Source organism: Ovis aries, chromosome 6 (assembly GCF_016772045.2).
Source record: "Ovis aries strain OAR_USU_Benz2616 breed Rambouillet chromosome 6, ARS-UI_Ramb_v3.0, whole genome shotgun sequence".
NCBI classification, from domain to species: domain Eukaryota; kingdom Metazoa; phylum Chordata; class Mammalia; order Artiodactyla; family Bovidae; genus Ovis; species Ovis aries.
Genome location: NC_056059.1, coordinates 86923373 through 86947004, shown reverse-complemented (window position 1 = coordinate 86947004; position 23632 = coordinate 86923373). Strand labels below are relative to the sequence as shown.

Sequence of the window (23632 nt, the reverse complement as noted above, 5' to 3'; positions counted from 1 at the left end):
CCGCCTCCTCCCGACTCGCCGCTGCCCCCGGTGCCGGCGGCGCATGTGCCTGGCCACCCCTCCCCGGCCCTGGATTCCACTTCCTCTCCGCTGGCGCTGCCGCCGCAGCCGCCTTCAGGCCCCGCGCCGCCTCCCGAGTCCATGGCCGGGACGCGCTGGGTGCTCGGGGCGCTGCTCCGGGGCTGCGGCTGCAACTGCAGCAGCTGCCGGCGCACCGGCGCCGCCTGCCTGCCCTTCTACTCGACCGCCGGCTCCTTTCCCTCGGGAGTCTCGGGCCGCCGCCGCCTGCTGCTGCTGCTCGGGGCCGCCGCGGCCGCCGCCTCTCAGACGCGGGGCTTCCAGAGCGGGCCTGTGACCGCCGGGAGGCTGGCGGGCCCTCCCACCGCGGCCGCGTCCGCCGCCGCCGCGGCCGCCGCCTCGTACCCAGCCCTGCGCTCCCCTTTGCTGCCGCAGTCACTGGCGGCGGCTGCGGCGGGCCCGGCCCGGGGCTACAGCCAGGTACGTGGGTGCCGAGAAGGGCCGCGCGCCGGACCCTCCCCCGGCCGCGCGCCCGCGCCCCTCGGCGTGCGTCTCGCCGGCGCGCGCGGGGTTCCGCGGCACGCGCCGCACCCCCCTTCCGCTCCCACCCCCGCCCGCCCAGTCCTCCTATTGGGCCCCAGAACAAGGGACGCTTTCCCAGGCCTCGGGTTTTCTTCTTGTTTTTGTTCTCCTCTCGAGTCTGTGGTCGGTTGGGCAGTGTAAGTGTGACTGGGGGTGAATGTTGAGGCCTTGTTTCCCGCCGGCCTATGGTAGGTTTTGTGAGGCGGTCTCCGTCCCCGCCGCGCATCCCTGTCGCTCCCCGCCCCCCGGTCGTGAAGTTGGGAGGCTGGACCCCCGGAGGGTCGAGACTTTGTGTGTCGCCCGAGCACTAGGCCTGGGCGGTCCTCGGCGCCCCTCGCGGTCCGCTGCTGCGAAGCTTCCCGCACTCGCGTGGGCTGGGTTGGTGGGGGGTGGGGGGCAGAAGCAGGCTGGTCCCCGGCGCTGTCCTAGCTCTCGAGTCCCGGGGGAAAGGCGGGTTGCCCTAGTTACTGAAGGTCACCTCCGCCTGTTCTGACGGAAGGTCCTTTAGGACCGTGGGTCACCGCTGGTGGGAAGGACAGCTTGGAGACCGATATGGGGGGAGGGGGGCCGAGGAGAGGAGGCGTCTGGGGCTGATGATGACTTGGGGACCCAGCAGTGAGTCTACAGTAATTTACTTTTTTTTTTTAGTGAGTGTGTACGGATTGCAAATATTTTGTGCCTCATAGGATGCTTTCCTTCTGCTTGTTAACGTGGCGTCTGGGAAATGTCAGCACACTTTTTTTGACTAACATGTTCCTGATGCCTTGGGTCATATTTATCTTAATTTGTGCTTCTCCTTGAACTTAGGGAAACTGGGAAGCTGATCAGCATGGCTGCTGTCTGCCAGTGGCTGAGCTAATGGATTTGAATCCGGGCCCAATAGTTTTTGCTGCCCTTTTTTGTAAAAGCTTGTGATGCTTATGGAATTCTGGGAAAATGGGGAATGTTGTTTTGATTAAAAGAAAATAGTATGTCTTTGTGACCTGGCTGCTCTCTTTTTCTGATTTTTTTTCTGTGAATTTGGCTAATATAATGATATGTGTTGAGCCTTTACAGTATTATACTGTGCTTACATTATTGATTTCTTAAAATTATGTGTAAATCTTCGTGAAAATGACGGGAACATAAAAAAGCGTGAAGTATCTCTCTTCAGTAGAATGCAAGTCACTTGACTTAAAGCCTGTCTTCCCTTGTTGATACTCGTAGTGCTTGTTGCATTCTTATTGAATACGTATTAGGCCTCAGCTACACGTTTACATTTATCATTGACTTCTTAAAATTAGACAAGTTGTCATGTAAATGGTAGGATGGTACAAAGGAATCTGTTTCCTTAGCCTAGTAGAGTGCAAGTCTTAAAACCTGAGTTGTCTTCCCTGGTTATGGTTGTGGTGCTTGTTAGAACCTTGTTATGTTCCGCTCTTTGTTTAGTCTGGTAAAATAGTTTGTTGGATGTGTCTCAAGCTCCAGTTACCTCACACTACTGCTTTTGCGATTAATGATCTTTTCCTTATTCAGTTGACCTGACATACCAGTTGACAGGTTAATCTTTCCAAGCATCCTGCTGACTTGTTGATTTATACGCTCCTAAATGTCTTTTATTAGCTCCCCTTTGCCTACCAGTTTAAGGACACACACTGAGCTTCACACTCAAGTCCCTCTGCTGTGTGGTACCCAGTTCCTTTTGCCAGCTCATCTTCTTTGGCTCCTAATTGCACCCTGCAGTTTAGCCAAATGCAATTATTGCTGTTTTGCAAATGGGCTTCTGTTCCTACTGTTTGTTCGCCTTACTTCTCAGACAGGACTGTCTGGCCTTTATATGTTGCTCTCAGAATTCTAGCCTGCCTTCAGTGCTCATCTCATATCTTGTCTTGATTCTTTTGTTTGTGCTCTGTTTTCAGTTTCTATAATATCTTTTATCGTTAGCTATAACACTTAAAACATCTTGTCTGTGTCCTTGTCCTATGCTACATGGTAAGCTTTTTGAGATGGAGGCCTGTTTATGGCCTACGGTGGTTAGGAGATGTTTATACATTTGTCAAATTAAAGGGACCTCTCTTGTCCTGCCTTAACTAAAGCAGTATTAGGTGTAATTTAAGATTGATACATTTAAAAACAAGCCTGGAATAAAATTTATGTTCTGCCAAGCCATTAGGCTGTGTATGCTTCTTGCTTTAGGATGTGCAGTGTAAGCCAGAACAGGATGAGTTAGATTTGTGAATTTTCCTGGCCTCTGAAATAACTAATTGTCCCTAAAGAATAACATTCAGAGTGTTTTTGTAGAAATAAACATTTGCTAAGTACGTTTTCAAGAAATATTTCTGCAATTCTTCATTTCTCTTGGAAGGAATCCAAAACTACCTACCTGGAGGATCTTCCACCTCTCCCTGAGTATGAATTGCCTCCGTCCAAGTTGGGAGAGGAAGTGGATGATGTTTATCTCATTCGAGCTCAAGGATTGCCATGGTCTTGCACTGTAGAAGATGTGCTTAGCTTTTTCTCAGGTATATTTTATGTGTGTTTTAAATATGTAACTTTGGGACTCCACTGCAATCCAGTGGTTTAGACTCTGCTTCCACTGCAGGGGCATAGGTTCGATCTTTGATGGGGGGCCCTAAGATCCCACATGCCACATGGTGTGGCCAGAAAAAAAGTTGTAATTTCATCTGCGTAAAAGGCAGTCGCATAAAATCCAAGTTAGACTATGCTGTAGACATCTTATTTGATGGATGGAAATTGTCACATTCTGAGGACATCATATGTATTATTTGTCATATATACCAGATTAAAGACCTTAAATATAGCAAAAATTTTAATGTTAAAACCGTATGGTGTGAAACCAGTTTTCTCAGAAGTTTTAATGTGTGCATAACCTGTTAGTGGAAATATGTTAGTGAGAATATACTTGAGTAGCTCTTTGTGTAACACATATATTTGTTGGTTGTTGTTCCCTTAATAACATGTTTGAAGGTTTATGTATTTATGGTTGATTTTAAGCTTTTGTATCTTCCTGCAATTTTTAATTTTCCTGCTTCTTAAGAGGCTTCTAGAAGATGCTGACTTAAATGTTACGTGTTAAATGAACATGTAATACTATACTAAGTACCTGATGTGCATTGTATTTACATCTTCAACTTGCTCCCAATATAAGGAGTGTGCAGTTTGGGGATGTCTTTTCTTTAGTAATGAAAAAGAGGAAAAGTTAAATTATGTTGCAAAATTATTCTGATAGATATTTTAGAGTTCTTACGGATATGGTCATAACAAAGAAGACACTTATGCATAAACCTAACCATATTTTAATTCCTTGAATGATGTCAAACCAGTTGTAGGAACATTTGGAAGAACATATTAATTTTGTGTCGAGCCTAGCCTGATTTGTCATTTACTGATCATGGGGTCATAAACTTATGTGCTAAGGTTTGCTTATCTTTTCCACACGGAACATTTAAGAGACTACCACCATCATTAGCATTTGGATGCCTTTGGTGCTGATTGTTTGTGTAAGGAAAATGGCGGGCAGTTTGGATCCTGCTTCATTTTGTTGTTGGAAGATTGCAAATCTGATTACTTGTATTGATATGATTGAGCTAAAACATTGATTTCTGGTTTTGATTGATTTTACTCACAAACTTTCAGACTGCAGAATTCGCAATGGTGAGAATGGAATTCACTTCCTCTTAAATAGAGATGGGAAACGAAGGGGTGATGCCTTAATTGAAATGGAGTCAGAGCAGGATGTGCAAAAAGCCTTAGAAAAACACCGCATGTACATGGGACAGCGGTATGTGGAAGGTATGTGAAGTCATATTTTTGCTTCTTGGAATCATTACATTAAACTGTACTTTTCAAGGCAGTTTCATTTGATCCTATGTTAAATATTATGAATAGTGAAGTAGTTAGATACTATGAATAACCCTTTTCCAAGGTGGGAAAATGAAGCCAAAAATAATCTCTGTTTCTTGTCTATAAAATGAGGATGTTGTCGAAGTTTACCTCTGATGTTGTGATGTTACAGCTGGCTCATGGTAAACATCTGAAAATGTCATATATTATTTTCACCAGAGAAGTACTCAGACATAGGTTTTTAGGTTCTTATATAATCTACCCAATGTGATTGTTTTTTTAATGGATTCTTTGTTCTGTAAAATTCGCATACCTTTTGTGTTCTTTTGCTTAGTTTATGAGATAAACAATGAAGATGTGGATGCCTTAATGAAGAGCCTGCATGTCAAATCTGCACCTGTGGTAAATGATGGCGTGGTTCGCTTGAGAGGACTTCCTTATAGTTGCAACGAGAAAGACATCGTAGATTTCTTTGCAGGTGCTTTTCAGTTATATAATGTTTGGGACCTCATATCATCTTCCTCCGGGCTTCCCTAGTGGCTTAGTGGTAAAGAATCTGCTTGCCAGTGCAGGAGACTTGAGTTCAGTCGCTGGGTTAGGAAGATCCCTTGGAGAAGGAAGTGACAGTCCACTTCACTATTCTTGCCTGGGAAATCCCGTAATTAGGAGCCTGGCGGGCTAGAGCCCATGGAGTCACAAAGAGTTGGAAACGACTGAGTGAGTAAACAACAGCAACAGTCTTCTCCCTCCGTTGTTCCCTTTTATCTTAGGTGAACATTTTCCCAGTCAGTCAGTTCAGTTGTGTTCAGTTGCTAAATCGTGTGTGACTCTTTGCAACGCCGTGGACTGCAGTACGCCAGGCCTCTCTGACCATCGCCAACTCCCAGAGTTTATGCAAAATCATGTCCATTGAGTCGGTGATGCCATCCAACCATCTCATCCTCTGTCTTCCCCTTCTCCCGCCTTCAGTCTATCAGCATCACAGTCTTTTCAAATGAGTCAGTCCTTCACATCAGGTGGCCAAAGTATTGGAATTTCAGCTTCAGCATCAGTCCCTCCAAAGAATATTCAGGGTTGATTTCCTTTAGGATGGACTAGTCGGATCTCCTTGCAGTCCAAGGTATTCTCAAGAGTCTTCTCCAACACTACAGTTCGAAAGCATCAGTTCTTCGGTGCTCAGCTTCAACTTTCACATTCTTACATGACTACTGGAAAAACGAGTGCTTTGACTAGATGGACCTTTGTTGGCAAAGTAATGTCTCTGCTTTTGAATATGCTGTTTAGGTTGGTCATAGCTTTTCTTCCAAGGAGTAAGCGTCTTAATTTCTTGGCTGCAGTCACAATCTGCAGTGATTTTGGAGCCTGAAAAAATAAGTCTGCCACTGTTTTCACTGTTTCCCCATCTATTTGCCATGAAGTGATGGGACCAGATGCTGTGATCTCAGTTTTCTGAACGTTGAGTTTTAAGCTGCTAACTTTTTCACTCTCCTTTTTCACTTTCATCAAGAGGCGTTTTAGTTCCTCTTCACTTTCTGCCATAAGGTTGGTGTCATCTGCATATCTGAGGTTATTGATATTTCTCCCAGCAGTCTTGATTCTAGCTTGTGCTTCTTCCAGCCCAGCGTTTCTCATGATGTACTCTGCATATAAGTTAAATAAGCAAGGTGACAATATACAGCCCTGACCTACTCCTTTTCCTATTTGGAACCAGTCTGTTGTTCCATGTCCAGTTCTAACCCTTGCCTCCTGACCTGCATACATATTTCTCAAGAGACAGGTCAGGTGGTCTGGCATTCCCACCTCTCAGAATTTTCCACAGTTTATTGTGATCCACACAGTCAAAGGCTTTGGCATAGTCAATAAAGCAGAAATAGATGTTTTTCTAGAACTCTTGCTTTTTCGATAATCCAGTGGATACTGGCAATTTGATCTCTGCTTCCTCTGCCTTCTCTAAAACTAGCTTGAACATCTGGAAGTTCATAGTTCATGTACTGTTGAAACCTGGCTTGGAGAATTTTGAGCATTACTTTACTAGCGTGTGAGATGAGTGCAATTGTGTGGTAGTTTGAGCATTCTTTGGTATTGCCTTTTTTGGGGATTGGAATGAAAACTGACCTTTTCCAGTCCTGTGGCCACTGCTGACTTTTCCAAATTTGCTGGCATATTGAGTCCAACACTTTTACAACATCATCTTTTAGAATTTGAAATAGCTTAATTGGAATTCCGTCACCTCCACCAGCTTTGTTCACAGTGATGCTTCCTAAGGCCCACTTGTTTAGGGGAGAAGTCTTCATTTGGAGTTCCAAAATTTATAGATTATATATAAGTATTTTGACCATTCGTGCTGATCTTTGAGGGTGTCATATTTAAAAGTGATTTCACGTGAAGTTGTTATTTTTTTCTATGAGGAAAACATTCTTTGGTAAAAGTGGCTGTATTTGTCTAAGACGGCAGTTTATATGATTTAAAAGCATTATTATCTAATTCTTAGCAATAAGATATGCATCAGCAGTGATGTTAGTCTAAATTTCTAGTTCACCTAATGTGTAGTTAATGGCAAAAAAAAAGAGTTGTGTGTTTTAAGGACTCCTTGGACCCTAAACATTCTTGGAATAGGTCGGTGTTATTGGCTTTTGACTGCATAATAATTTTCTTCCCTTTAGGCGGGTATAGGCTTTGAGACTGGCAAACTAGCTGCACAATTTTTACTAGTAAAATTATAAAAGAAGTTTTTAGTATGTGATTGAATGTATTAAGTCGTAAGACTAAAAAAGCTCCTGTTAGCAGCACTAATTTGTAATACTTTTTTGGACACCTAGGACTGAATATAGTAGACATTACTTTTGTCATGGATTATAGAGGGAGAAGAAAAACAGGAGAAGCCTATGTGCAGTTTGAAGAACCAGAAATGGCCAGCCAAGCCCTTTTGAAACACAGGGAAGAAATTGGCAACCGGTGAGTGAAACAGATAGTAATGATGTAGAAAGATCAAACATTGGGTCATTTTGATAAACGCAGTGTAACATGATTATAAAATTATTTCAATACAGACATGAGCTGTCAAATGTCCATCACTTAGATGAATAAATTGTTAACATTTGTTATATTTGCTGCATCTGTTTTTTCAGTTTATGTTTTTTGTTTTTTTTTAACATGATCTCAGTATCTATTATCTAATGCCGGTCTGTAATCACATTTTCTTATATATACCCAAAGTGTCCTTTTCTAGTTGCCTTCTTTTTCCCCACCAAAATCTAGACATGGTCCACATGTTGTATTTGATTATTATGCTTCCAGTTCTATTAAGTTTGAGCAAATCCTCTTTTCCTTTTTATTCCCTACTCCTTTTTATTATTTTTTTTCCCCATTAGGCCATGCCACGTAGCTTGTGGGATCTACGTTTCCCAATTAGGGATTGAACCCACGTCCACGGCAATAAAACACTGAGTCTTAGCCACTTGATCACCAGAGAATTCACCCACCCACCCCTTTTAAAATCCAGGTGGCTTTTGAAGAAATTGAGTCAGTGGTCCTATATAGTGTCTCACATTCTGTATTTATATTTTTGCTTCCTCATGGTGTCCTCATGGTGATAACTAGATGTTAAAATCTTAGATTTATTCAGGTTAACATTTTGATATGAATACTCTATAGTGGCTTCCCAGGTGCTCAGTGGTAAAGAATCTGCCTGCCAATGCAAGAGATGCGGGTTTGATCCCTGGGTTGGGAAGATCCGTCCATGCTAGAGGAGGAAATGACAACCCACTCCAGTATTCTTGCCTGGAAAATTCCATGGACAGGAACCTGATGGGCTAGAGTCCATGTGATCACAAAGAGATGGACACAACTAAGCATGAGCACAGTAAATCTTAGTAAATATAAAAATGTTGCCCATCTAGGTCTGTAAATGCAGATGACTCCTATAATTTGAGCTTGATAACCTAATTTGGAAAAGCATTGTTCAGAAAAAGGGAACTGGTTCCAGAAGCCTGAATTTAATAGTTCCACAGCCATACAGAAAGCAAGTTAGAACTAACATTTAGTTCATGCATTCTCCTTAGCCTCTAGTTAAGTCCTGAAGCAAGTTAGCTCCTCATATACAGTGACTTTTAATGTCTTGGCAGATACGATGAATTTTCACAGAAATGATTTGTAAGATCTCAAGAGATTATTAATTAACTGTATTATAAAAATAACAAAACCTTTCTTAACAGATTCTTTTTATATATACAGTTGACCTTTGCATATTTGTCCTTGTGGAGTGAAATGGGGTAGAAAACATTGGTAAAAGAAAACTGTTATCTTGCGGAGGATTAAATCATTGACCTAGTCTGTTGAGAGTACTTTTTCATGGGCTAATGTCTATGTCCATTCTTACTTTTCTCACCACTTGTTATCTTTGGACACCCATGTTTGTTGAGCTTTGGAAATATATATGCATATTTTATTTTAAAAGAGTTCACTATGAAGTTAATTGGTACCATTTGCACATATTCACTTTTGTTTTGTCATAGATACATAGAGATATTTCCAAGCAGAAGGAATGAAGTTCGAACACATGTTGGTTCTCATAAGGGAAAGAAAATAGCATCTTCTCCCACTGCTAAATATATAACTGAGCCAGAAGTGGTCTTTGAAGAGCATGAAGTAAATGAGGATATTCGACCCATGACAGCTTTTGAAAGTGAGAAGGAAATAGGTAAGGCTTGCCTCTTATTGAAATTCATTGGGCCTGCCTTGTATGTTTTGATATTTGTTAAAAAAAAACTTTCATGACCATGTTGTATGACACTAATAATATAGGATAAAGGGTATTGAGTTAAATATTTAATAGTCTTTGAGTGTAGTGTGTACTGTGAATGCACAGTTTTCCCTCAGTATTCACAGGGGATTGGGTCCAGGACTCATCATGGATACCAGAATCCATGAATGCTCAAGTCTGATAGTCAGCCCTCTGTATCCAGAGGTTCCACATACAGGGTATGAAGGGTTGACTGTACAGGCCGAAGATACAGGTTTTTAAAAACTTTACTTATTTTTTGTAGATTCTGTGTCAAAAGCCAGGTTTCACATATATAACAAAAAGAAGTAGGTTTGTCAGCATTTTAAACTTAAGTTGGGAAAAGATGTGTGTAACAGAGCAGGATTGTTGACAAAGGAAGAAATGTTGTCTACCTCTTTGTTTAATTATTCCTTTGATTCTTAATCCCAAAACAGTGTTTAGAATCTTGAAAGTTTGATATACGTTCTAAGTTTGTGCCCTAGAAATATCCCATTACCATATTAATTTTTTAAAAGTGATTATAACCCAGGAAATTTCTCTCCTTTATTTTTCATTCATATTGTTTTTCCTTCTCTTTGTTGTTAGAAAAAGATAACGTTCTTTATAATCTGGTAATGGTTTGAGACACTAAATCCTTCTAAGTGTTCAGGTGATATCTGTTAGGTGGGGGAAATTTCAGATGATTGGCTTTTAAAATGGAAGCCCTCTTCCTTACTATTTGAAGAGGAATTGAGGATTTTGAAATTCAAATCATTCATAATTGCAGTCTGCTAAGAACTCTGAAGCTTTGATATTCCTGACAGTGCTTTTTGTTCCACTTCTCAGAATCGCCTAAGGAGATGTCAGAAAAGCTTCCAGAGGCTGTTGATTTTGGAACTACGTCTTCACTACATTTTGTCCACATGAGAGGATTGCCTTTCCAAGCCAATGCCCAAGACATTATAAATGTGTGTGGCAGTAAGATATCCAATCTTAATAGCTTTGAATAACAGTTCTGAAGTTTTGAACTTCTGTTTGGGCTCAGAGGTTATATATTCTGCCTGCAATGCAGGAGACCCGGGTTCGATCCCTGGGTTGGGAAGATCCCCTGGAGAAGGAAATGGCAACCCACTCCAGTATTCTTGCCTGGAGAATCCCATGGACAGAGGAGCCTGGTGGGCTATAGTCCATGGGATCGCAAAAAGTCAGACAGGACTGAGCGACTTAACTAACTTTAACTTGGGAAAGGTAGAGCAAGACGGCATCTCCATGACTCTGGAAGCTTGTTTTATTTTCATTGGCTGAGAAGTGTGGGTTTTATTACATTTTAAAGTCATTATCTATAATGCATAAAACGATTTTACAGATATAGAATAATATGGTTTAGGTTTAGTATTCAAAGTAAAAAGGCTTGGTTTTCTCTAAATTAGTTCAATCAGTTAATTTTTGAGTTTAAAAAAAGACCCAGAGCTTTTCTCACATTGTAATTATCTACTAGACATGAATCTACTTCTCTTAAATGCCTGGAGCTTTCAGTAGACCATATAACCTTCTTGCATCCAGCTTCCCTGATTTTTGAGAAAAGAAATTTTTAAAGTATTTTTATTTTATGATAGATATTATATGAAATGAAAAGATACGAAACAACTAAGTACTTACTGATTTTCGGAACTTGAGGATGTATACTTAAGGTAGATCCAAAGCTGGAGCCTTCAGTTAGCAGTGCATCATCAGAATTGTCATTATTTCAAAAAGCCTGATACAAATCATATCTTTACTCAAATGAAGGTTGCAGTCTCATTAAAGAATTGCTTTCTGTTGCTTTGGTTTGGAATATTAACCACTCAGTGTGGTAGCTCTGTTTAGGTGGTGCTGGTAAGAAAATGATTATTACCTGCATATCTGATTAAAACATGGTAAAAATGAATGATTATTAAAAAATGAAGTATTTTTGATGGGTGATTTTTTAGAAACAGAAGGATGTCTGTGGGAGGAATAATAAAAGTAGTCTTTGTTGGTATAAAGGAAAGTTTGAAAACTATTCATATATTATTGTATTTATAGTGTAAGTTCTCTGTGAACAGATATTTGAAATATAACCTTGAGTTCTAAGAAGATCAGAAGAGCCAAATGAAGTGGTAGATGTATAATTACATAGTTGCTTAAAGAGATTTCCTAAAAATAAATTTATTAGATGTATGAATTAGAGTCTGAAAGAAAAGTGCAGGGCCAGCAGACTTGTAGAAATTGGACCTAATAACATTATGTTCCTTTTGGCTCTCTTTGTTTGTTTAGTTTTTTGCTCCATTGAAGCCTGTTAGAATCACCATGGAATACAGTTCCAGTGGGAAGGCCACTGGAGAAGCTGATGTGCACTTCGATACCCATGAGGATGCTGTTGCAGCTATGCTCAAGGATCGGTCCCATGTTCGTAAGTGCCGCCCATGATTTTTGTTATCAGTTTTGACAACAAATCCCTTTTTCTCTTGTAGAGTTTACCCAGAAGTCTTTCATGGGGGAACTGTATTCTGCTAATACTATTAAATAAATGTAAAGAAGACAAAACTCCACCTTACAATGAGACGCTTTATTTGTCTATTTACTATTCTGAATATTTCTATCCACAGTTAGGTTTTGTTTTGTTTTCGTTTTTAACTAAGGAAAGGATGGGACAGAGGGTTTGAATTGCTGGCTAAACTCAAAAAAATGGCTACAGTATTACTTCTGCCTTTGTGACTTTTTAAAATGGGCCCTTTTATGTTATTCTCAGACCATAGGTATATTGAATTGTTCCTGAATTCATGTCCGAAAGGAAAATAAAACTTCAAAGGATTCCAGATAATAAGGTAAATTTAACAGGTAGAATTGTGGAAATTATTTTCAGTTGATAATCATTAACTCACTACTTTGTAATATATAAAACCATTCTCTTTTTAATAAAGATCAAACTAATCATGATTGAAGCTTCACTATAAGAAATGAAATTTTCCTGGGAAATAGAATTCATTATGATCGTATAGTGGCTTGATTTTCCCATTAGAATCTCTTTGCATTATTCCCAGCATTCATCATGCTGTGTGCCTAAAAAGAACTTTTCACCTTTAGTAGCTGTATATTATATTATAATACACTGAAAATGTGCCTCATATTAGCTTGTCTTCGTAAAAAATTGACTCACATTTCTTAGTTCTAAGGTACAGCCTTGTCTAACTCAGTGAAACTAGGAGCCATGCCAAATGGACGGGTCATGGTGGAGAGTTCTGACAAAATGTGGTCTGCTGGAGAAGGAAATGGCACACCACTTCAGTATTGCCCTGAGAACCCCATGAACAGTATGAAAAGGCGAAAAGATATAATACTGAAAGATGAATTCCCCGGGTCAGTAGGTGCCTGTATGCTGCTGGAGAAGAGTGAAGAAATAACTTGAGAAAGAATGAAGAGACCAGACCCAAAACAAAAACAACACCCGGTGGTTGATGTGACTGGTGGTGGAAATAAAGTCAAATGCTGTAAAGAACTATATAGCATAAGAACCTGGAATGTTAGGTCAATGAATTGAGGTAAATTGGAAGTAGTCAAACAGGAGATGGCGAGAGTGAACATTGACATTTTAGGAATCAGTTAGCTAAAAATGGACTGGGATGGGTGAGTTTAACTCCAGTAGTCATGTATGGATGTGAGACATGGACTATAAAGAAAGCTAAGTGCCCAAGAATTGATGCTTTTGAACTGTGGTGTTGGAGAACTCTTGAGGGTCCCTTGGACTGCAAGGAGATTCAACCAGACCTTCCTAAAGGAGATCAGTCCTGAGTGTTTGTTGGAAGGACTGATGTTTAAGCTGAAACTCCAATACTTTGGCCACCTGATCCGAAGAGCTGACTCATTTGAAAAGACCCTGATGCTGGGAAAGATTCAAGGCAGGAGGAGAAGGGGAGGACAGAGGATGAGACGGTTGGATGGCATCACCGACTCAATGGACATGAGTCTGGGTAAACTCCAGGAGTTGATGATGGACAGGGAGGCCTGGCGTGCTGTGTCCATGGGGTTACAAAGAGTCGGTTGCAACTGAGCAACTGAACGGAACTGAACCATTATATCTACTACTGTGGGCAAGAGTCCCTTGGAAGAAATGGAATAGCCCTCATAGTCAACAAAAGAGTCTGAAATGCAATTCTGGGGTGCAGTCTCAAAAATGACAGAATGATCTCTTGTTTGTTTCCAAGGCAAGCCATTCAATATCACAGTAATCCAAGTCTGTGCCCCAACCAGTAATACTGAAGAAGCTGAAGTTGAATGGTTCTATGAAGACCTACAAGACCTTCTAGAACTAACACCCAAAAAAGATGTTCTTTTCATCATAGGGGAATGGAATACAAAAGTAGGAAGTCAAGAGATAGCTGGAGTAACAGGCAAATTTGGCCTTGGAGTACAAAATGAAGCAGGACAAAGGCTAACAGAGTTTTGCCAAGAGAACACACTGGTCATAGCAAACACCCTCTTCCAAAAACACACGAGAAAACTCTACACATGGATATCACCAGATGGTCAATACTGAAATCAGGTTGATCCTTTGCAGCCAAGATGGAAAAGCTCTATACAGTCAGTGAAAACAAGATCAGAAGCTGACTGTGGCTCAGATTATGAACTCCTTATTGCCAAATTCAGACTTAAATTGAAGAAAGTAGGGAAAACTACTAGACCATTCAGGGATGACTTAAATCCCTTATGATGATACAGGGGAAGAGACCAGTAGATTCAAGGGTTTAGATCTGATAAGACAGAGTGCCTGAAGAACTATGGACAGAGGTTCATAACATTGTACAGGAGGCGATGATCAAGACCATCCCCAAGAAAAATGCCAAAAGACGAAATGGTTGTCTGAGGAGGTCTTACGAATAGCTAAGAAGAGAAGTGAAAGGCAAAGGAGAAAAGGAAAGATAAACCCATTTGAATGCAGAGTTCCACAGAATAGCAAGGAGAGATAAAAAAGCCTTCCTAAGTGATCAATGCAAAGAAATAGAGGAAGACAATAGAATGGGAAAGACTAGAGATCTCTTCAAGAAAATTAGAGATACCAAGGGAACATTTCATGCAAAGATGGGCACAGTAAAGGACAGAAACAAACTGGACCTAACAGCAGAAGATATTAAGAAGAGGTGGCAAGAATACATGGAAGAACTATACAAAAAATACCTTCATGACCCAGATAACCACAATGGTGTGATCACTCACGTAGAGCCAGACATCCTAGAATGCAAATTCAGGTGGGTCTTAGGAAGTGTCACTACAAACAAAGCTAGTGGAGGTGATAGAATTTCAGTTGAGCTATTTCACATCCTGAAAGGTGATGCTGTTAAAGTGCTGCACTCTAAGGGGATATGTCAGCATATCCATGTCACATGTGGAAGCAAATGTGGAAAACTCAGCAGTGGCCACAGGACTGGACAAGGTCAGTTTCTGTTCCAATCCCTAAGAAAGGCGATCCCAAAGAATGTTCTCATTACCACACAGTTGCACTCACCCCATATGCTAGTAAAGTAATGCTCAAAGTTCTCTAAGCAAGGCTTCAACAGTATGTGAACCATGAACGTCAGATGTCCAAGCTGGATTTAGAAAAGGCAGAGGAACCAAAGATCAAATAGCCAACATCCGTTGGATCATCAAGAAAGTAAGAGAGTTCCAGAAAAAATCTACTTCCACTTTATTGACTACACCAAAGCCTTTTACTGTGTGGATCACAACAAACTATGGAAAATTCTTAGAGATGGGAATACCAGACCACCTTAACTGCCTCTTGAGAAATCTGTATGCAGGTCAGGAAGCAACAGTTAGAACTGGACATGAAACGACAGACTGTTTCAAAATTGAGAAAGGAGTACCTCAAGGCTGTATATTGTCACCCTGCTTGTTTAACTTACATACAGAGTACATCGTGTGAAATGCTGGACTGGAAGAAGCACAAGCTGGAATCAAGATTGCCGGGAGAAATATCAATAACCTCAGATATGCAGATGACACCACCCTTATGGCAGAAAGTGAAGAACTAAAGAGCCTTTTGATGAAAGTGAAAGAGGAGAGTGAAAAAAGCTGGCTTAAAACTCAACATTCAGAAAACAGATCATGGCATCTGGTCCTATCACTTTATGGCAAATAGATGGGGAAACAATGGAAACAGTGACAGACTTTATTTTGGGGGGCTCCAAAATCACTGCAGATGGTGACTGCAGCTATGAAATTATAAGACGCTTGCTGCTTGCAAGAAAAGCTATGACCAACCTAGATAGCATATTCAAAAGCAGAGACGTTACTTTGCCAATAAAGGTCCCTACAGTCAAAGCTGTGGTTTTTCCAGTAGTCATGTATGGATGTGAGAGTTGGACCATAAAGAAAGCTGAGCACTGAAGAATTGTGCTTTCGAGCTGTGGTGTTGGAGAAGACTTGAAAGTTGCTTGGACTGCAAGGAGATCCAACCAGTCAATCCTAAAGGAAATCAGTCCTGAATATTCATTGGAAGGACTGATGTTGAAGCTGAAACCCCAGTACTTTGGGCACCTGATATGAAGAACTGACTCATTGGGATAGACCCTGATGTTGGGAAAGATTGAAGGCAAGAGGAGAAAGGGACGACAGAGGATGAGATGATTGGATGTTTTTAGCGACTTGATGGGAATCTGTTTGAGCAAGCTTTGGGAATTGTTGAAGGACAGGGAAGCCTGGTGTGCTGCAGTCCTTGGGATCACAAAGAGTTGGACATGACTGAGCAACTGAACTGAACTGAAGGTATTTTTAAGGTGTTTAAAACAATACGTTTGAAACCAGGGTGTATCATGGATTTATGTACGTTTAATAGTACTGTTGTACATTGGACACAACTGAGCGTCTGAACTGAATTGAACTGAACTGAATGTACTACTGCATCTTTTCCGAAAATGGTGTCATGAAAATTGTTTTCCTAGAAAGTACATAGATTTCATAGAGGTTTATCTATGACAGATCAAGTAAATATGTTTTGATGTTGCTTCCCTGACTCAGTGCTATGTGATATCTTTTCCCCCATAATTAATGTATTGTGATCATTTTTCTACATGTAGTGGTGCATTCCTTTAAAACATGTAACTGTAATGATTTCTTGAAAACACGTGGGGCATTTCTTTACTATAGTCATAGGCCACTTTTGGATATAAAATCCCACAGTTGTGGGCCTTAAATATATTTACATTAGCTAAAATCTGTGTAAAATATATTTCGTGTTCAGCCTTGAAAATCTGCTATCTTACTACCAGGCTGCAAACACTCATGCCTAACTAATTTTCTTTACCTTAGTTGTTTATTAGATAACTTGCAGTTAATCAGAAAGGAAAAAAGTTTTGAATTTGTAGTTTTAAATGATATGGGAATGTGTACAGCACTTTTTTAGTTTGAGTAAAAATGTGCAACTTTTTTGTTTCCTTTTCAGGATGAAGCAAGAAGCATTTCATTTGCACGTCTTTCTTGGACTTGGGATCTAAAGTTCCAGTTTTTTAGCATCAACTGCTAGAGAAGTGATTTCAAGATTTTGGATTAATTGCTTAAAAGAAAAATTCCATAGTGGACTGTTCAGAGAAAAAGATTCAGTTTAGGATTATGATACAAATCTCAAATTTAGTTTTTTTGTTAAAATTGTCCAGGATCTGTTTTAAAAATCTGATCTTTATTTTATATAATTGAAGTTTGTTTTCATAAATGATTTGTGACCCATAAGGCTACATATTTTTATTCAGCACTGTCCTTCAAAATCTTTCTCCCATTTTAAAAATTATCCGTTTGAGGTTTTGGTTTTTGCCTATGAATTAAGAGATACAGTGTAAAACTTTTCATGGAATAAAATACTGATTTATTTTAGCCAAATGCTCACCAAAGGAAGGAAAGGATTCAGGCCCTTGAACCATTATAGTTTTACAGAGTTATTTTAATTTTAGATGTATTTGATTACTTAGATGGGGTAGGAATTAAAAAAATAAATACCACATGTTAGTGTAATTGACAATAATTTGGCAGTTTTATGTCTTTAGAAATGTTTTGCCTTTTTCAGCCTTGTGCTAAAGGCATTTAATATTGGTGCCTGTATGATTAAGGAGGGAATTACAGTCTCAACTTAAAAGTTGTCTAACCCATCCCCTCCTCATCCCAGTGCCCACCCCACCCCCCACCCCCCCACCACCAATCATCTTGTTTTGATTTTTGGGTAAACCTTAAGGTGTGTGTTAGTCTGAGAACTGTGAAGTGACATGTCATAACAGTCCTGACTTGTAAGGACATTAATGGCTTCACTTGAATTTAAACCAGCTCTAGGTAGGAAAAAATCTTGTCTCCTCATTTGCTTTTTCAGTGGGGTAGCACATCCCATATTTTAGAACAAGTAGGGGTGCCTTGCTTAAATAAAAATAGCATTTAATGTATAATTATGTGAAAGGTTTATGGGTAAAGCTGTATTTCTGTCACATTGTGGCAGTACCTTCTGCTTTAATATTAAACAGCTTGTTATTTAAATACTGGATCAAATTGGCTGGCTTCAAACTGTAGTCATTAATAAACTAACTTTATGTGCACCTGTGTAGGAGAATCAAAGTTCTGTATAGTTTCTTTGCCTTGTTCCTCTTCTCAGGGTGACAACTGTCATGTGGTTACCAGGAGATGCAGTTCTAGTTCTTAAAGTTGAATTAGCCCAGATTTCTGAGAGGTGGTATCTGAAAGAGAGATTATGCCTTCTCTCACTTAAAACATAACCATCTTCGAATACCAGCTAAGATGAAATCGCTGTACTGTAAGTAGTCAATAAATGAAGACTTGTTTCAGGCTGAAGATTACCTAAGAGTATTTATTTTGGAGTGTGTGAATCAACCTAATATATTTTTGTTACAAGTCCTGGTCTCTTAATATAAGAAGAAATGGTTAATTTTTAGTTATGTTTGTTTTTATCATCCTATAAGAATGTGATTCAATCAACCAGCTTAACATCTTCCATGTTACTACCTAGATAGAAATGTATTTTCATATGTGGTTGAGTGTACTGAGCTATGTGAACTGGTGTCTATAGCCGTATGAGCTATTAGAATATGATCTTTTCTCTCTCTCTCTGTACAACTCTTAGAAAAGAATGAGAGCAAAAGCATTAAGATGTTCTGTTGTGGGTAAGCTTGAAGGGGTATATCTTCTTACTGTATTAGTGGCCAAGTTCTCAAAAAAAAACTGGTGTGCATTCTTGGGAAGTCATCTCATGAATTCATGTAATACTTTTCAATACTCCCTTTAATAGGTTATTGCTCATAATTTATGTTAGTAAGTAATAGCTGACAAGGCAAATGTAGTGCAGGAAAGAGAAGAAAAGCACATAATAGAGTAAAAGACATACTCCCCCTGCCCCCCTCAAAATGTGGCAACACTGGTTTGTGCATCATCATTTTCTATTGAAAGAATAGTGGCAGTGAATTTGCTCTTGGCTTTGGGTCCTTTGTGTCTTTATAATCTCCTCTGTGGTAAAGCTGTCAAAAATAGTGGGATTGGATGTGTTGAGGTTTACCTGTATCCTCCTTTGGCCTGCTCAAAAGAATTACAAGGGGGAGGGGGTGGATACTTATAAGGAGCATATAGATACCAAGGGGAAAACTGCTGAAGACTGTGTTCTGATAGCAGAGAGTGAAGCAGAACCGTTTTGTTTGTCCCTCTATGTCTGGTTGAGAGGCTTCTGCCAGGTGCAGAGGGAGACTGAATCCACTACGGAACGAAAGGCTCTGAATCCTCCTCAGTATTTCTTCAGTGTGGCCAAGAAGAACCAGAAGAAAGCCACTGCTATTACGTGACATTTTGAGGAAGTGACCCTGCTAATTATTAGTTAACATGCTGTACTGGCATCCTCTGCCCTACAGTCCCTTAGCACAGTGGTCTGCAACTTTTTTGGCACCAGGGACCGGTTTTGTGGAACAATTTTTCCACAGATGGTTTCATAATGATTCAGGGGCATTGCATTTATTATGCTGCAGCTGATCTTATAGGAGGGGGAGCTCAGGTGGTACTGTGAGCAATGAGGAATGGCTGTAAATGCAGATGAAGCTTTTCTTGTTTGCTTGCCCGCCTTCTGTTCACCTCCTGCTCTGTGGCTCAGTTCCTAACCGGAGTGCTCTGTGGCCCAGGGGTTGGAGACCCCCTGCCTTAGCAGATTCTCATTTGGGAGATTTTTCTCTGGGTTACATCCTATTTATCATAATTTAAAACATACTGTTACTTTGAGAATTTTCCCTAAATTAAGTGAAAGGGTTGACATTCAGTTGCTAGGACCTGAATTAGTAGAATGTCGTATCTCAGCAGTAAAGTGGCTAAGTTTCAGCAGTTTAGGGAAAAAAAATTGCTCTAATGTAGTAGGAATACATTTTCCTTGCTTGAATTCAGCAGATTAGAAAATAAATCTCTGAAGTTTGTACTAAGGGAATAAAGCTGCTATAAACATTTGTGTGTAGGTTTTTTGTGTATGCATAAGATTTCAGCTCATTTGGGTAAATACCAAGGAGTGTGATTGCTGGATCATATGGTAACACTATGTTTAGTTTTGTGAAAACCTGCCAAAATGTCTTCCAAGATGGTTGTACCATTTTGCATTTCCACCAGGAATGAATAAGAATTCCTGTAGCAACTCATCCTTGCCAGCATTTGGTGTTGTCAGTGTTTTGAATTTTAGCTATTCTAATAGGTGTGTAGTGATATTTAGTTTTAATTTGAAGGTCCATAAATTGCATAAGATATTGACATCCTTATATATATTTGCATGGGCATGTTGTCTTTGGTGAATTGTCTGTTCAGATCTTTTGCCCAGTTTTTTAGTTGGGTAGTTTCCTTACTGAATTTTAGGAAGGAGGACTATAGGAAGATTTAATTTGGTTCTAAAGCCTTGATAATACAAGAATAAATAGGATAATTTAAAAATTTTGTCTTTTTACTTTTTGAAGGAAATAAAATTCAAGAGATATGAAAGGGTATACAGTGAACAATCTGCTTCCATCCTGTACTTCAGCCCCCTCGTTCCTCTTCTCAGGCAACCATGGCATCATGGTTATATTTTCTAATGTAAACTTCCAGTGATTTTACTGTATAATAGGTAAATATTGGCATTTTCATTTATTTTAAAAATATAGTATACTACTATTTACCTTTTTTTCCCATTTAATACATCCTAAATATTTTATATTGGTACATAAAATATTTTCTCATTTTTTAAAATGGTTATACAGTATGGATGTAATTTATAATTTAACTTGTCATTACTGATGAACATATAAATTGTTTATAGTCGTTGGCTATTTTAGTGCTGGCATGAATTACCTTGTATAAATTTAGATCATTTTGTACATGCATAAATTTCTCTATAGGATAGATGGTCAGGGCATGTGCACTTGTAAACTTATATCTAAAATTCAATTTCTATCTATAGCTTGTTTTTTCTTAGTTTGCACCAGCAATACAAGTTCCCATTTCTCCACAACCCCCTCAAACAGTGTATTAGCAATCTACTCTTTGCCAATCTGCCAAGGTTAAAAATCCACAATGGTATTCTCTTACAATGTAGAATTTCTTCATGTTTAAAGGCTTTTGGATTTTCTTTTGTATGAACTTGTCTTCATAGCCTCTCCCCATATTTCTTTTTCTCTTATAAGCCCCATCTACTTATCCTCATTAATTTTAAACAGATTCAAGACACCATCATTTTTTCTGAATATATGTATATCCTGTATTTCTTTTTAAAAAGAGGACTTTAGGGACTTTCTTGGCTTAAGACTTGTGCTTCCAATTCAGGGGGGGTGGGTTCAAGCTCTGGTCAGGGAACTAAGATCCCACATGCTGCTCAACCCCCCCCCCCATTAAAAAATAACCATTACTGCAGAAATACTAATTTCTTATCAAATAATTTCTTAAAAAGTACATTTGAATCAGGATCTAAGCAACAGTCCATACTCTGCAGTGGTTATGTCTCTTTTTCCTCTGCAACATGTTTTGCTGCTAAGTCTCTTCAGTCGTGTCCAACTCTGTGGGACCCCATACATGGCAGCCCACCAGGCTCCCCCATCTCTGGGATTCTCCAGGCGAGAACATTGGAGTAGGTTGCCATTTCCTTCTCCAGTGCATGAAAGTGAAAAGTGAAAGTGAAGTCGCTCAGTCATGTCTGACTCTTAGCGACCCCATGGACTGCAGCCCACTAGGCTCCTCCATCCATGGGATTTTCCAGGCAAGAGTGCTGGAGTGGGGTGCCATTACCTTCTCCGGCAACATATTTTAATAACAAATTTTAATAACAACTTCAAATATTTGGAAAAATTGAATGCCTGTACATACTACCACCTAGATTTTGGAAGTAACATTTTGCCATATTTTCTTCATGTATTTATGCATCCATCAATGCATTTTGTTTATGTGTGTCCAAGTTGTAGACATCTGTACTTGAATCTTAAGCTTTGTAGCATCCATATTATTAAGTAGACTTCTTATTCTTGGGGTAAAATATACAGTGAAGTGAACAAATGTGACTTTGATGAGTGTTGATACATAACTCTAACCCAAACCCCTTACAAGCTATGGAGCATTTCCATCACTTCAGAACATTTCTGCAGTCAGTTCCTGTTCCTCCTCCGTCCTTTCTGGTTAGGATTTTGTTTTCACTATAGTTTCGCCTGTAAATGGAATCATTATGTATTCTTATGTAAATTTCTCCCACTCTGCGTTTGTTGAGGTTCATCTTTGTGTGTGAGCTCTTTGTTCCTTTTCATTGCTGAGTAGTATTTCACTGTATGAATATGCTATAGTTTAATTTTTCACTGGTCTGGTGAAGGGCTGTTTATTTTTTGGCTATCATGAATAAAGTTGCTATGAACATCTTGTGCAAGGCTTCTTGTGGACCTACATTTTAATTTCTTTTGGGTAAGTACTTAGTGGAATATCCTGAATTACAAAGATAGATATGTGTGTATATATATATATATATTTTTTTTTTTTTTTTCTTCTTCTTCTTCTTTTCCTAGCCATGCCACACAGCATATGGAATCTTAGTTCCTCAGTAAGGGATTCAACCTGTGCCTCCTATAGTGGAAGTGTGGAATCCTAACCACTGGACTGCTGAGGAAGTCCCAAGGTTGATATATATTTAATTTTATTAGAAATTGACATACCCTTTTCCAAAGTGATCATTCTATTTTAGATATCCCAGACAATATGACAGTTCCAGTGGGTCCACATCCTCACCATTTGATATTTCCAGCCTGTAATTTTAGCCATTCTCTGTGTAAAATTAGACACAAAAGGTTTTAATTTACTGTCCCGGTCAGTGATGTTAAGCATATTTTTGTAAGCTTATTGATCAAATATCTTAAGTGAAACTGAAGTTTCTGTTTTTTGTTTCTTTTATGTTTCCCCTTCCATTTTATTTATTGGAGAAATGCTGTGAACCTTTAGAGGTTTCCACAGGCTGAGTTTGAGTTTCACTGATCGCCTTTCAGTGATGTCAAATGACCTCTTTGCTATTGTGTGTGGTCTTTTTCTTAATTAAGTGGCAAGAGCCTTTCTCACGATGACCTGGCTTTAAACACACCCTCCCCCGCCCCCCAGTTTGTCACTTTATTTGCTTTTCATGGCAGAAATTACATGGTAGGTTTTTAAATCTCCCTTTTTTATGGCCTCTCGGTTCTGTGTCAGAACTAGGAGGTTCCAGTGAAATGATTTTGAAAGCACCTGGTGATAAAACATGAAGGTGTGTAGCCAAATTGACTCTAGGATATGGACTACTCTGAGAAACTCAAACATCACTAATACATTTAAGAATAAGCTTTTCAAGTGTTCCAGACTAAATCTGAAGCCTGTGAAATTTCACAAATATATTTAAAGACTTGTGATTTGAAAACTCAATTCTTTCTAACGGAAATAAAGAGGCTCTCAATCTTTCTATCACTTAATGATGTTTGGAAATATAGACCAGAAGTAATAAGCTGAGTTGCTTGGAATTTCTAGTAGGCTGGCTATAATTCCATTTCTTGCCCCCTCAAGAGAATAGGGGAATACAGGTGGTAATGTTGGGTTAATTTTTAACCTCTAATTTACAAGAACAAACTATTGGTGACAGACCTTATAATTGAATATGAATGATACTGTTGTGCTGAGATGGAGAAGGAAATGGCAACCCGCTCTAGTAGTCTTGCCTAGACAATTTTGTGGACAGAGGAGTCTGGTGGGCTGCTGTCCATAGGGTTGCACAGTCGGAGACGACTGAAGTGACTTAGCACAGCAGCATTGTGCTGAGAAGTAGCATCCCAGGATGGCATGGTACTATGGCAGTCTGGAGACTTGAGCAGGTTTTTCCACCCTACCTGCCCATTGGAGGCCTGAGTTATCTTTACCAAGCTTACTTATATC

At 39.6% G+C, this 23632-nt stretch overlaps 1 protein-coding gene across 2 annotated transcripts; it reads left to right on the top strand.

Annotated features, from left to right (window-relative positions):
• Positions 1 to 71: 71 nt before the first annotated feature.
• Positions 72 to 22112, top strand: GRSF1 (G-rich RNA sequence binding factor 1). Of its 2 annotated transcripts, none has more exons than XM_027971059.3 (10): positions 72 to 498; positions 2945 to 3101; positions 4237 to 4392; positions 4778 to 4921; positions 7263 to 7398; positions 8958 to 9142; positions 10052 to 10173; positions 11501 to 11636; positions 11976 to 12051; positions 16662 to 22112. In XM_027971059.3, the coding sequence occupies exons 1-9, from the start codon at positions 142 to 144 to the stop codon at positions 12023 to 12025; spliced, it is 1443 nt and encodes a 480-aa protein (XP_027826860.1). In that variant the 5' UTR covers positions 72 to 141; the 3' UTR covers positions 12026 to 12051; positions 16662 to 22112. The 2 variants fall into 2 exon arrangements, with proteins under 2 accessions (XP_027826860.1, XP_004009942.1); XM_004009893.5 differs by lacking the exon at positions 72 to 498 and adding an exon at positions 639 to 788.
• The last annotated feature ends 1520 nt before the right edge of the window (positions 22113 to 23632 follow it).

Coding starts and splice junctions, on each gene's coding strand:
- GRSF1 (XM_027971059.3), top strand. CDS start 142: ATGGCCGGGACGCGCTGGGTGCTCGGGGCGCTGCTCCGGGGCTGCGGC. Junction 4,922..7,262: donor CATCGTAGATTTCTTTGCAG/GTGCTTTTCAGT, acceptor TTGGACACCTAG/GACTGAATATAGTAGACATT. Junction 7,399..8,957: donor AGGGAAGAAATTGGCAACCG/GTGAGTGAAACA, acceptor GTTTTGTCATAG/ATACATAGAGATATTTCCAA.